This window comes from Telmatherina bonti, assembly GCF_933228915.1.
Source record: "Telmatherina bonti genome assembly, chromosome: 6".
NCBI classification, from domain to species: domain Eukaryota; kingdom Metazoa; phylum Chordata; class Actinopteri; order Atheriniformes; family Telmatherinidae; genus Telmatherina; species Telmatherina bonti.
In genome coordinates this window covers 10,083,161-10,096,643 of record NC_136624.1, presented here as the reverse complement: position 1 = coordinate 10,096,643, position 13,483 = coordinate 10,083,161, and the positions used below count along the sequence as shown (strand labels likewise).

General features: G+C 41.8%; 1 protein-coding gene across 1 annotated transcript in view; it reads left to right on the top strand.

Moving 5' to 3' along the window:
• Positions 1 to 3,813: 3,813 nt before the first annotated feature.
• cntn2 (contactin 2) overlaps positions 3,814 to 13,483 on the top strand; it is a gene marked incomplete at both ends in the record, with an annotated part of 35,595 nt that continues 25,925 nt past the window's right edge. Inside the window, 3 exons of the mRNA XM_079242868.1 lie at positions 3,814 to 3,877; positions 4,405 to 4,495; positions 7,073 to 7,155. Coding sequence (XP_079098994.1) covers positions 3,814 to 3,877; positions 4,405 to 4,495; positions 7,073 to 7,155 — 238 coding nt within the window. The remainder of the gene's footprint in view (positions 3,878 to 4,404; positions 4,496 to 7,072; positions 7,156 to 13,483) is intronic.

Below are 13,483 nucleotides of genomic sequence, written 5' to 3'. Positions count from 1 at the left end.
ATGATGGTTGAGGCCGTCATGAGATTAACTAAAAGGACTCGGTTACTAAAATTATTTACTGTCGTTCCACACAACTATGTTCTGCTGAGCGGTCACAGTATTTCACACACACACACACACACATGCAGGTATTACTGTGTCATTGTTTGCAGAGATGTGGACCCAAATGTAGGACAGAGAACACAACACAGGTGGAATATAAGAATAATGATGCAACATATGATCTAAAAGAGAATGAGGTGGACAGAGGAACACGCCAGTGGTCTGACAATGCAAACCCAGAACTGAGAAGTGTAAATACATGGAGGGACTGACAAGGAACAGGTCAAGTAAATCAGGAAATCAAACCAGGTGAGTCAACGGGAAGCAAAACGGGAAACCACAAGGGAGCTAAACTGGAAAAAAACTACAAAATAAGACAGGAAACAAGAACAATAGACTACACAAAAACCCCACACCATGACGTACCGTTGGCTTTTTCCAATAACCTTCACCCTGGAGAATGGGGCGGGGCTGGATATTGGGCGGAGTTGGATGTGTAATGGGCGTGGTCAGACTTTCAATGGGAGTTAGGGTTAAGGTTAGGGTTAGCAATGGCCACCAATCAAACGGTTGAGGGCGGGGTCTGGCATCCAACCCCATCCAAAAAGCAGCCCCGCCTCATTCTCCAGTCTGCAGCTAAGACCCTCCCACTTTTTCTGCCTGTCCCACGTTCCGCCTGACACCCGGGCTGTTCTGTTGGTCACCCTGATCATCTATGTGTCATTATTCTTTTTGATAACATACTGAAATAAATCAGATATAAATTCAAGTGATCATTCGAAAAATTAATTTAGTGATATCTGCATGCATAAGCATCCACAAGGTGGGATGCTACTCCAGATGTTTCTTCCATCTCATTGTCCTGCAGCTGTTACAAAAACTTCGCCAATATAAGTCTGACCTCGACCTTCAGCAGCAGAGTGTAAAGCGATATATCTGGGTCACCAGGTAGGTGGAGAGAAGATGTTCCTCATTTTAGGAATAACACACAGGTGGAAGGATGAGGTCCTGAAAACCTGGTATATATGTGAGTCCTGATCCAGAATAACACCATGGTTCTTCATATTATTATTGGAATATAATAGCAACCAGAGTAATTATAGTTGGGATTTATGAAAAATTAGTCATCCAGGTCTTTGTAAACTAAAACACTGATTGGTTTAATCAGACTTCATGTATATCTGAGTTTTATCTGCACAGCAATGATGTTTTGATAATATTATAAATTATTGCTGAAGGAATATAAACTTGTAGACACTGAACCAGTGGATGATGTTTTGTTGATGTCAAAACAAAGGGATATAATCCGAAGATCTAAACACGCTCCAGATCCTGGATCTATAAAAACCAGAGCCAGATCCAGACAGACAGTACAGACATGATGTCAGAGATAAAATCAGACCCAGAACATGGGTGTGGTGGGGTGCAGGTCCAGATTCAGACTGCTGGAGAGTTGCTATAGCTAAAGTAAAGTTTGTACCTACCATCCTCACAAAACCAACTACAACAACACAGTTGGTTTTTGCACCATTGTGCATCAAAACATCCTCTTGGTCTAATTCCAGCCACAGAGGAGCATCGTCTTGTTCTTTTCAGACAGATATAGAACTTTCCACTGGCTGCTCCTGATTGGATATTACCGTCTGTTTAAGCTTTCTGATTGGTGGAAAGTTTGACAGAAAGTGGCTTCATCTTCATTTTGAGGTAAAAACACACATCTCTTAGCAATATAATTGTGGTTTATGATGTAATTTATAACGATGTTCTCATGGATCTCTCAGTGTGGATTTACCATCTGGAGTCCCTGAATAAACAGTCGTTTGCAAACTGGATTTATTCAGACACTTCATTTTCTCCTCCAGCTCATCGCGCTTACCAAACATCATGTCATTCAACTGCAGACACAAATACATCTCAATACTCTGCCAGGGAACAGAGCTGGAGGATTTCTTTTCCTGCTTTACCCAAGTGAAAATGAAAAACAGGACTGAGGATGTAGTCTGGGTTTTTTTCTGGCCTGGAATGCTTGGAAGCAGATATAGTCTGAGATCAGCAGCTGATTTAATCAATCATTCGGCTCTTGTAGCTCGCTGGGGACTTTTGGGTCCATCTAAATAAATTTCCCTCAGTTTCCAGCCTCCATTCTGGTTGTGTTACTTCATATGGGATGATTATTTATATATGCTTATAAAAAAGGGCCTTTATATCAGCTGGAGGAGGGTGGATATGGAGAAAGGAAGGGAGAATAAATATGACTTCATCAAAGTAATGGAGTCACTGCTGATTAACAAACTGGTCTTGTGCCAAAATGTGATCCACATCAGACCTGCTTTTTGTTGGTTTATTGATTAAATCAGCTGATTACAACCTTTTCAATCATTCCTTTCACTATAAGTCAATTTAATTTTATGAGTCCATTTTTAAAAATAAAGATGTTTTATTATTTAAACCTGCTTTTTATCTAATATGACATAGTTTAACATTTGGTCATTAGTACAAACTGACACGTGATTTTAGGTTCAGAATCATTTTCCTGAAGTTTCAGTTCAGTGTGATGCAGATAAAACAGCTTCAGATATGCAGATACAAAATGTTGTTAAAGCAAGCTGATGCATCATCATCATCGTCATCTTCACACTCTCGTGTGTGTGCGCGTGTGTGCTTGAGTTTCTAGTATATGTGCATATAAAGCAGTATATGTGCATTTTCATAATAAATTAGAGGAGGATATTGAAAGTGTGTGTGTGTGTGTGTGTGTGTGTGATATGAGCCCAGCATATGGTCTCGCTGCTTCCCGTCCTTGCTCCCTGGGGAGAAGAGGGGTGGAGGCGGGCAGAGCAGACAGCACCTGCCGCTGCTGCTGCCTCACTTCCAGAGAAACAGAGTCAACAACAAAGGGAGGCGCAAACTGCCTCGTTTGCGTCTGAGAATCTGCGTCAAGCCGCACGAGGCAACGAGGCATAAACCGGAAGCTGGTCAACATTTCTTTCAATGTGAAAATTCTTTTTTCTTTTCTTTCTCCAGAGCAGGTTAATTTAATGGAATAAAAGACATGGCAAGTGAAGAGTAAAGAGGATTTGTTGGTGAAGAATTCTGCTGAAAACGGAAGAAAAATGTGAATTTCTTACTAAAATACTAAACAGAACAAGAACAACGTGGAACCACATCTTAGCTTGGGCTAATTTAATATTTATATATTAAATTAATTATTTGTTTACTTATTATAAGAAATTGAATTAAACTAAATTAACAGATTAACAAATGCTTGGATGGATGGATGGATGGATGGATGGATGAATGGATGGACGGACGGACGGATGGATGGATGGATGAATGGACGGATGGACGGATGGATGGATGGATGGATGGATGGATGGATGGATGGATGGAAGGATGGATGAATGGATGGATGGATGGATGGAAGGATGGATGAATGGATGGATGGATGAGTGGATGGATGGATGGATGGATGGATGGATGAATGGATGGATGGATGGACGGACAGATGGGTGAATGTATGTATGTACAGATGCATCATCATCTGGATGGACTGATGGATGGATGAGTGGATGGATGGATGGACAGACGGATGGATGGACTGATGGATGGATGAGTGGATGGATGGACGGACAGACGGATGGATGGATGGATGGATGAATGAATGAATGAATGGATGGATGGATGGATGGACAGATCGATAATGGATGGACGGATGGATGGATGGATGGATGGACGGATGGATGGATGGATGGATGTTTAGTATTGTGAAGGATGCAGACCGGAAGCTCTTACGTGGTTTGGGAGGGAATTGACAGGGGTGTGATTGGAGCAGAAGGTGAATGAAAGAAATGAGGGATGAGGAGGGGAGGAGGAATTAGAGGGAGGGGGCTCCGTCCTTGAATCCTGCTTCAGTCAGACCCGGTCCTGCAAACCGAGCCGTGTGGACCAGTAAGATTGGCTCCCATCATCTGTTTGAGTCACGTTCCCGCGGCGCACCGCACCTTCTAGTGCGCATCTTCCGCAGCTTCCCGGGCTGAAGACGAGCTTTATCTCTGCAAGGTAAACAAGCTGTCAGCTTCCTCCTGTCTGCCAGCTCCTCATCCTCTCTGTTGCATAATTGGAACCTTAACCAGAACCAGCAGCGATGCGGCTCTCCTGGGGAATGGCAGAGCTGGTCTCGGCTGGTTTTGGTCCAGTAGCGGGTGTTCTGCCGCAGTAGGTCGTTGTACGTCGGGCAGATTCATGTCAGGTGAACCGAAACGAATAATTAGCTGCAAGTGGATCAGAAATGTCGGTCAACTCCGTCGTCACAGCCGAGATCAGGTCAGACTTGTGAAAGCTGCACGTGCACCGTGCATGTAGATGTCAGCGTGGAGCTGCAGGGCTCAGCTCTGTCCGGAGTTGTGATCCTGAAGAGGGACCAGCCGGGGCCCGAAGAGCGGGCCCCACCGAGGCAAGAGAGCTGAGTAAACCCTTTAAAAACGATGAGATCAGATCGTTTATGTCGGACTTGACGCGATAACCTGCAAAAAACCAAACATTCCCACTCCACGTGAGAGGTGCTTGTGGGAGTAGTTGTGTGTGAGGAACTTCAGTCACTTTCAGGAAACCGTTTCCAAAGTTTCCCTTTGCTTTTCCTGACTTTTCTCAGAATTCCTTAAAACTGCAATCTCAACCTGGAAAATACTCCAGAAAAGTGAGTTCATTTAGCAGACTTCTGCAGCGCATGCGCAGGTTGCCTGCTCAGGAGAGCAAAGGAGTGAATAAAAGAGGAACTTTGGAAACTGGTGTTAAATAAAAACAACTAGATGAAAACAGATTTTGATAAGTTGATGTGGTGTATCCATGGTGACATCAGATACATTGCAAGCTTGCTGGTTTGCTGATGGATTTCAGTTTAAACTGCACCAGTTCCAGTCATGTTGGCAGATGGATACTGTTCCCTTCATCCTCCGTCCTCCATTATTCTCCATCTCCCATCTTTCATCCTTCATCCTCTGTTTCAGTTCTCCCCCTCCATCCATCATCCTTCAACTCTGTTTTCTTTACTCCATCCCCCGTTCTCAACCCTTCATCAATCATCCTTCAATCTTAATATACTCTTTCTTTCCTCCACCCTCCATCCTCTGTTCTCTGTCTACCTGTCAGACTGACACTGCTGATCTGCTCGGACTTTGAGGACATCTCGAGTTCTCAGTCAGAAATCAGGTCTTTATTCTTTGATTTCCTGCTCTGTTGTGCTTGTTCTACGACTTTGCTCTCAGATGGTTTTATATCCGTCTCAGAAGTTGCAGCCGGCGTTCCTCTAAAGATGGCTGTCTTGGTTCTGGTCCTGCTGGAGGTTTGTCTACTTCTGGACCTGATGGAGGTTTTTCTTTCTACTTCTGGCCCTGTTGGAAGATTTCCTTCTTGTTAAGCCCATGATGCATCGTGTCACAAATTTGTGACAAACCACTTCTGGCTTCTGTTTAATTTTTTTTGTATATAATTGTGTTTTCCTTCATTTTATCATATTTATGTATTTAATTTATATTATTTCTCTTTTTTTAAAAACTTTTAATAATTTTAATTATTTATTATTAATTTAATTAAAATGTAATTGTAATTTATTCCACTCTTCATCCATTAGTTTGTTCGTAAGTCCATTTTTATACCATATTTCCAGTTCAAGTTTGCTGGGAAGGTGGAACCTATATCATAGCAGGTGAAAGGCAGGGTTCATACTGGTCAGGACAGCAGTCGGTCATCTGTCATTTTCTTTATGTCATTTGTTCCAGGTTTGTTTTATTTACATATTTATTTATTTATAATTGTGAATAAATTCAGGCTTTAAGGGGTTAAAAGGGAGTCTTCTTCTCCACTGTCTCTTGTTGTGAGAAGAATTGATTAAGGTCGTTGGTTTCCTTGACTAGGTAATTATTATTTTAGTTGATTGAAATGAACTTAGCTAACTGGACTGATGTGGATCATATCAGGGTTTGTTTTAAGTGGATTATAATTGAAGTGGATTAAACTGGACTGTCTGTAAAAGTGACTTTGTTGTGAACTGCTGCTGTATAAATAAAGATTAATTGCATATATTGAGACAAAATGGTGATACAGAACACATATCAGTATTGTCAAACAATCCATTCTGTCATATAAGACAGTACTACATGCTATTATTTATATTTTTACCTTTTTTTATTCAGGATTTTTAAATGAACACGTTTAGATTTCCATTTTTTTCCAGTTAGTTTGGACATTTTGCCTATAAAAAATAAATAAATAAAATAAAATAAAAATGGTCCTACTGTGGGTCCAGAGACGGCTGCTGCTCCTCTCACCGTTGGAAGCGGTAACCTGAATGCCCCCTGCTGTTTAGGCAACCGACCCGCTTCATGTAGGTCCAGTAAACTCTCTGCTGCTGTTTCAGAAAATATGCAGACAGAGTAGCTGACTTACTGTAAGGAGAGAAAGGATTGCTGGAGCATCATCGTCTACAGCACTGTTTCTAAATCCTGGTCCTCAAGAACACTTAGATATGTTCCTACTTTCACACAACTGGTTCACATTAATGAACCTCCTCATCAGGTTCTTTGAAGGCCCGCTAATGACACACTCATTTAATTCAGATGTGTTACCTCTAAAACATACCAGGAAGTGATACTTGAGGACCAGGATTGAGAAACACTGGTCTACACCACCATCTATCCGCAGGTCATCTACATCTCAAACTATTTTCTCTGTTTGCAGTTTGTTCATTTAGTACTCGATCACTCCAGACTTAAATCCAGTTTTATCCCGTTAAATCCAGCTTCATCATTCAGATGTGGTTCAGTCCAGTCCAGTTCAGCTGATCGACTCTGGAACAAGCTGCCTCCGGAACAAACGCTGAAGTCCTGAGCTCTCACAGGCAACCAGACGAATCTCATTCAGGACCCTGAGTCTTGCACTCAGCTCATGTTAGCGGTCGCTGATGCAGGATCGGACCAGCAGACTGGTGTCCATGGTCCCCCGGGCCCATGCTTCATGGCTGTGTGGTTTCCAGCTGGGGCTTTCCTCTGAGTGGGTACATGCCTGGGTTCCATGCTCCGTGGGGCGACTCGCTGCCTGGGCCTTGGAGCCCTCTTTGTGTGCTTCTGATTCTCTGATTTGGCTGTTTTGGTTGTGATTTGTATGCTAGTTTTTGTTGTTATTTTGCACATGTTGTGTTTTTGTCTCCTTTTTTATTGTTTTTAATTTCCTGATTAAGTTCCTGCTGACAGGTCTGGTTTAGTTATTCTGCACCAAACAGGTAAAGAAGTCTAGAACATACTTCATATTGTAAAGGAGAGTTATCAATTGAAGATGTTTGCTGGTTGAATGTCCAATAAAGAAAGAGTTAGATTTATTGTTTTCCATATAATTCATATGAATATATGACAAAAAGCTCTTTCATTACCATATTTCAGTTGAATCTTTATGCCAACCACAGCGACAGACGTGTTGGGTTTTGTTTCCAGACTGGCTTCCTCACTGTGAGCTAGATTTAGTTAGCTTTTACAGTAGTTTAATGCTGCTTAAATCATGTTATTGTTTCAGCTGTTCAGGGAAACTGGCCCAGCTGGTGTGAGCCTTAATGGGCAGAGAAGTCTGCTGCTCATCCATTCATTTCACATTTAGCTGGTTTTAAGGTGTTCTCAGGTGTTGGAGGTGCATTATCTGGTATCAGGTGTTTGCTAATGAGTAAAACCAGCTGTCAGTCACTTATCCGGAGATTAGGATTATCTGTTTAGATCCAGTGGGGGTCCTCGGCTACCTTGATTTTTTGCTTTGCTGCTGACACCATGATTCTTCTGAAAGTTCAGCATAAATTCTCATGGGGAAGTGTGTCCAAAGCTTTGACTGGCACTATAGTCATTGGTCCCACGTTCCTGCTGGCAGATCTGATCTTTGCTAAATACATTTTGTGCTCTCTGTTTGTGGCATCTGCTGTGTGTGAAGTGTGAAAGCGGCAGCTAAACAGAATAATTTGAGCTTTGATCAGGAGGATTTTCTCACTCGGACTGATTGATATGATTGTGTAAACCTGTTGACTTGTTGCTGTGTTGTTTCTCAGGAGGTTAAAGGTAAAACGAATGACTTGTACGGTTGCACCTGCTGAAAAGCATTTTCTGTCCGGCACAATAACCTTGTTTCAATTTGTTTTTGTTTTTTTGTTTTTGGAAATATGCTGAATGTATTGATCAAATTTAGACTTTTTAACACAGTGGAACGACTTTGAGAAGGCTGTTCGGATCCTTTACGGTATAAATCCGAACTTCTCAAAGATCTTCGGACTGTTTACTGTTATAATTGTAGTCAGGGAAAGACGGATACAGGGATGAATGATGAGGTGGAGTTGGGTAGTGATGTTTCAGAATGATCTGTCTACTGGGTCAGAGCTGCGTGAAGGCAACATTTAAAATATTCAGAGGATGAAATGATTCTCAATCACACCATGTGAGATGCATGTAAATATGCTGAACGTATGTTCTGGATTGTTTGGCGTTAAAGCATTGGAGAGTGAACCAGCGTTGCCGCCATATTGGATGGGTCTTCGCTTTCGAGTCTTGCTGCAGGTCAACGTAGTTTCCCCACATACACACAAACAAAACACTTTTCTACATATTTGGTTGATAAATAATGTTAACACAATGAATCATCTATAAAATGCAAATAATAAATGTTACTCCTATGAGGTGTTTATGGAAAAATATTATATTAATGCTTAACAAAGAGAGTTTTACATGGTATTACATTACCTCCGCCAAGGAAGTAATGTTTTTACCAGCTTTATCTGTTTGTTTGTGTTCAAGATAACTTAAAAAGTTATGGACGGATTTTCATGAAATTTTTAGGACTTGTTGGAAATGTGAAAAGAAAGAAGTGATTTAATGTTGGTGGTGATCTGGATCACCGTTTGGATCCAGGAACTTTTTAAAGGCATTGACAAAGGTTTGTGCTCTCTGAGTGTTTTTCTGGGTAACTTCTAAATTGCACAACTTTGATACAATACTTTATTTTCAGACTTTGTACAACTAAATCTCTATATTGATAAATTAATAAATGTAAAAAAAGAGAGTCAATTGTAGTCAAAAGAAAACCAGCAACTAGTCCCGTATTTTGTTCAGCATACAGTTTTAATAACCGGCGAAATATTGAAAACAGATTGTGTGGCATTACATTTCACAAGGTTTAATAATAATTTATTTGACCAGATAAAAATAGATACATAAATTGAAATGCATCAATAAACAATCAAACATGTTGGTCCAGCCATTATGCTAACCGCTTAGTCCAATGAAGGGTCTAGGGCTGTGACGATATGCTTTTGTCCCGATTCAATTTGATTTTTTGGGTGCCGATTCGATTTAAATTGTGATTCTCACAATTCTTCGATATTGCTGATTTTTGTAGATTAAAAACAAAATAAATGAATAAAACCTTTTCATTTTTCTTGATTTCAAGAAGGGAAAAAACAACCCAGTAGCCAGACCATCATTCTGCTGCTACAATGCCCAAGAAGACAAGTAATAAGATCAATAAAAACAATAAAAATGACAAAAAATTTTGTAATGGATTATTTTTTATTTATTTAAAAAAAAGAAAATCGATTTTTAAACAAAAAAAATCAATTTGAAAATTGTGAAGCAGAAAAATCCAGATTTTCGATTTTTCAATTCGATTTTCCCACCCCTAGAAGAGTCGCAGGGAAGCTGGAGCCTATCCCAGCAATCTTTGAGCAAAAGGCAGGGTATACCCTGGACAGCTCGCCAGTCCATCGCAGGGCCACATAGAGACAAACAACCACTCACACTCACTCCTTTGGGGCAATTTAGAGAAACCAATTAACCTAACATGCATGTCTTTGGACGGTGTGAGGAAGCTGGAGTACCCGGAGAGAACCCACACATACACGGGGAGAACATGGAAACTCCACACAGAAAGGCCACTGCCCAAACCTTGCCCCAGCCAAGGATTGAACCAGCGACCTTCTTGTGACACAGTGACAACCACCATGCCGCCGGGCAGCCCTCAAACATATTGTGTCAAATTAATTAATTAATTAATTTATACATTTATTTATATAGTAGCTACCTTATGTCTTAGTTAAATAGCATTATAAAAAATATTTAAGCATAAAAATGCATGGTTTTTTAATATTTGCAGTGATTTGTCCCTTGATCTCTGCCCTTTGTAACAAACCAAACTGTGAGGAAAATCAGGTAAAATTTTGTGAAATTATTGTTGTGGGTGAGCCTACACCTCACAAATAAATGCATTGGAGGCACATGGGAGACCCATCCAAGATGGCGGCGCGATTAGACGTCAGCTCGTAGAGGCAACGTAATACTATGCAGAGTCTATGTATATATGATGTCTATGGTTTATGCCATGTTGTCGGTCCATGAGCTGAGCAGACTATTTGGATTTAAACTTTCACTGTTCAGTTTTCTAAAAGGCTCTTTGTGCTCTAATAAGTGCAGAGATCACAAAGGTCAATCTCTTCATCTGTCTGAAGCCCGTCACAAACATGTGAGGATGTGGTGTTTGCTGGGTGAAGGGTTCTTTCTTTTGCTCACTTCACTGACCGCTGATCTCAGAGAACGTCTGTAGGGAAAGCAGAAAGACCCGGAAGCTGACATTCCTAACATTCTGGGAATAGTGCTGTTTTTTTCCTAACATCACACACAAGGGCTGCTGTTGGCGCTTCCTGACCACAACCAAGCAGAACCAAATCATTTTCATTCATATAATATCGGTTCCAATCCTTTGGTCCTACATGGAAAACTACTTTCAGATACCATGACAAAATAAGCGTTAGACGTATCTGAAGGATCATTTCAGTTTTTAAACATGTGAAAGGGAACGTGTTACTTGCCTTAAAAGTTCCCAAATACTGGTTCTCTGAATGCTGGCTGAAGGTTCCCCAAAGGCTCTGGATGTTCCCCGAATGTTGGCTTAATGTCACCAGATGCTGGCTGAAGGTTCCCCAAAGGCTCTGGATGTTCCCCGAATGTTGGCTTAATGTCACCAGATGCTGGCTGAAGGTTCCCCAATGGCTCTGGATGTTCCCCGAATGTTGGCTTAATGTCACCAGATGCTGGCTGAAGGTTCCCCAATGGCTCTGGATGTTCCCCGAATGTTGGCTTAATGTCACCAGATGCTGGCTGAAGGTTCCCCAAAGGCTCTGGATGTTCCCCGAATGTTGGCTTAATGTCACCAGATGCTGGCTGAAGGTTCCCCAATGGCTCTGGATGTTCCCCGAATGTTGGCTTAATGTCACCAGATGCTGGCTGAAGGTTCCCCAAATTTTAGTTGACGGTTCCCCAAAGGCTCTAAATGTTCCCTGAATCTTGGTTGTACGCAACGAGTCGTCATTTCAGGATAAACAAGCAAACTGGCTACAGAGGGATGTTTTTCTTACTGCTTTTTTCTGAATTTATTAAGAGCGGAAGTTTTTGGACTAAAAAAGCTCTTCGGTTTACTCAAGTGAGACGTTGTTACCGTGGACTTTGTGTTGTCAACCAATAGCCACACATATAATGGATATAATGGAGGTGTTTCTGCGTGAGCTTCAGCGACGCTCAAGCGAGGTGGGTTCAGAGAGCCCCCCGTACAGCTTGACAGCTCAAGATTTGTCGGTGGGAATGTTCTTACATTTATTTTATCCATTCAATGTGCTAAGCTCCTGAAGCTAAGAGACCAGCATGTGGTCAGAACATCAGGTGGTCTTCACTTGCATTGAAAGCTTGCTGGATCTTTTCAGTTTTACGCCTCAACTGGAAGCAGTGGCCTGTTTTCCTGAAACAGCTGGAATATGTTTCTCTACTTCTGTACTTCGGCTGCTTCATGATGACACAAAGCTCTTTCATAGTGACGGAAGAAATTCAGAGGAATGTTTCTGTTTCTCTAAAGTCTTGTATGAGGTGTTGACATCAAGCTCTGTGTTTGGTTTTCCTAACAGCGCAGTTAAAACTAAAGGGCACTGAGACATGTCCTGCTGTTCTGGTGAAAGCTGCACAACCTGATCCATGTTGGCTCATGTGTCAGAGCATAGCAGACTGTGCAGTGTTCTACAGTGAAGGAAGCGCTGAGGTAAAATTAGGAGCTTTAATAGTTGTGGATGTGGATGACTTGGTTTCCTACAGTGAGCTGCAGCTGCAATCCGCTGCCAGTCAGACTCCACTTTAAAAGGGAACGCCAGATTGTGTGATTTATTGTAAACCTGCAGCCAGTTTTCTGTCTCATCCCAAACCAGCAACTCATACTCGAGCTCCAGAATCACTCTGTCGGTGTGGATTCCTCCCTGATTCAGAAACCGCTTGGTCGTTGATTTCATTTACAGGCCCAAACTGACAAAACACTGGAACCCAGTGGACCCCCCTCTCAGTCCAGGTCCTGAGTCACCCCACAAAGACCTGCTGACCTGAGTGTCTACAGACAAACATGGATATTTTACTGTCATTCCTCTGTCTGTTTAAAGTTTTCAATGAAATCCTACGACCACAGATTGAGGGTACCTTCACATCAGGATAGTCCGCTAGACTCGGTCCGATTGGGGACTTGGCTCAGGTGTAGGGGGGTGTATCCATGCGGACCGAGATTTTCTTCGCGCTGCACTTTGGTCAAATGAGACAAACAATTAGAATAATATATCCCCATTTTTACCAAAGGTGGCGCTGCACTAGTATTTAGCAAAAGAGAGTACAAGATCTGCGTAAAGAAGAAAACTAGGAGATGAAACTATCGCTGTTTTGGGGTTATTTATTTTGTTTTATGCAAGTATACTGCAGAAATACACTGCAACAACAGATGCAGAACAACAGACAACTCTTCATGCCATCGCTATGGATTTACTTACAATGCAACACTACGCTAAACGCAAGAAGTTACTTTTTATTGTAATCCGCTTTCTGTATTTGGTCTGCTTGAAACAGGCCAAGACCTGCGTTTGTAGGTGGACCGAGTCCGCTTCTTTGGTCCGAGTCAGAATTTGGCGCGTTCACATTTCCTCAAACAAAGCAGATTTTCCGAGCAAATGGACTTGAATTCAAATCAGAAAGGCTGATTTGGATCTGCCCTGAGGGAACCATGCCATTTCAGTTCTTGCAGATCTAACAGCTGCCTCTGGCATTGTAGACTGTCTGGAAGATTGTAAAGCTTGGTTGGTTCAGTGGTTGCTTGGTTTATTTGTTTCTCTTATGCAGTGAACAGAAGAGAAAATTGGTTGTCTTTGGTCTTGGTGTAACTGGTGGATTCTCTCCTGTGCATTTGGGCCCTCGGAGACAGCATGAAAAGTCTACTGTCACAAACCTGTTGTTGATGTCAGTGCAGACAAGGAGACTGATAAGTTTGATTACTTCGCCCGTCACACACCAGAAGATGTGTAGATTTTTTTTTAGCTACAACCTCAGCGGCCACAAACTCACTCCAA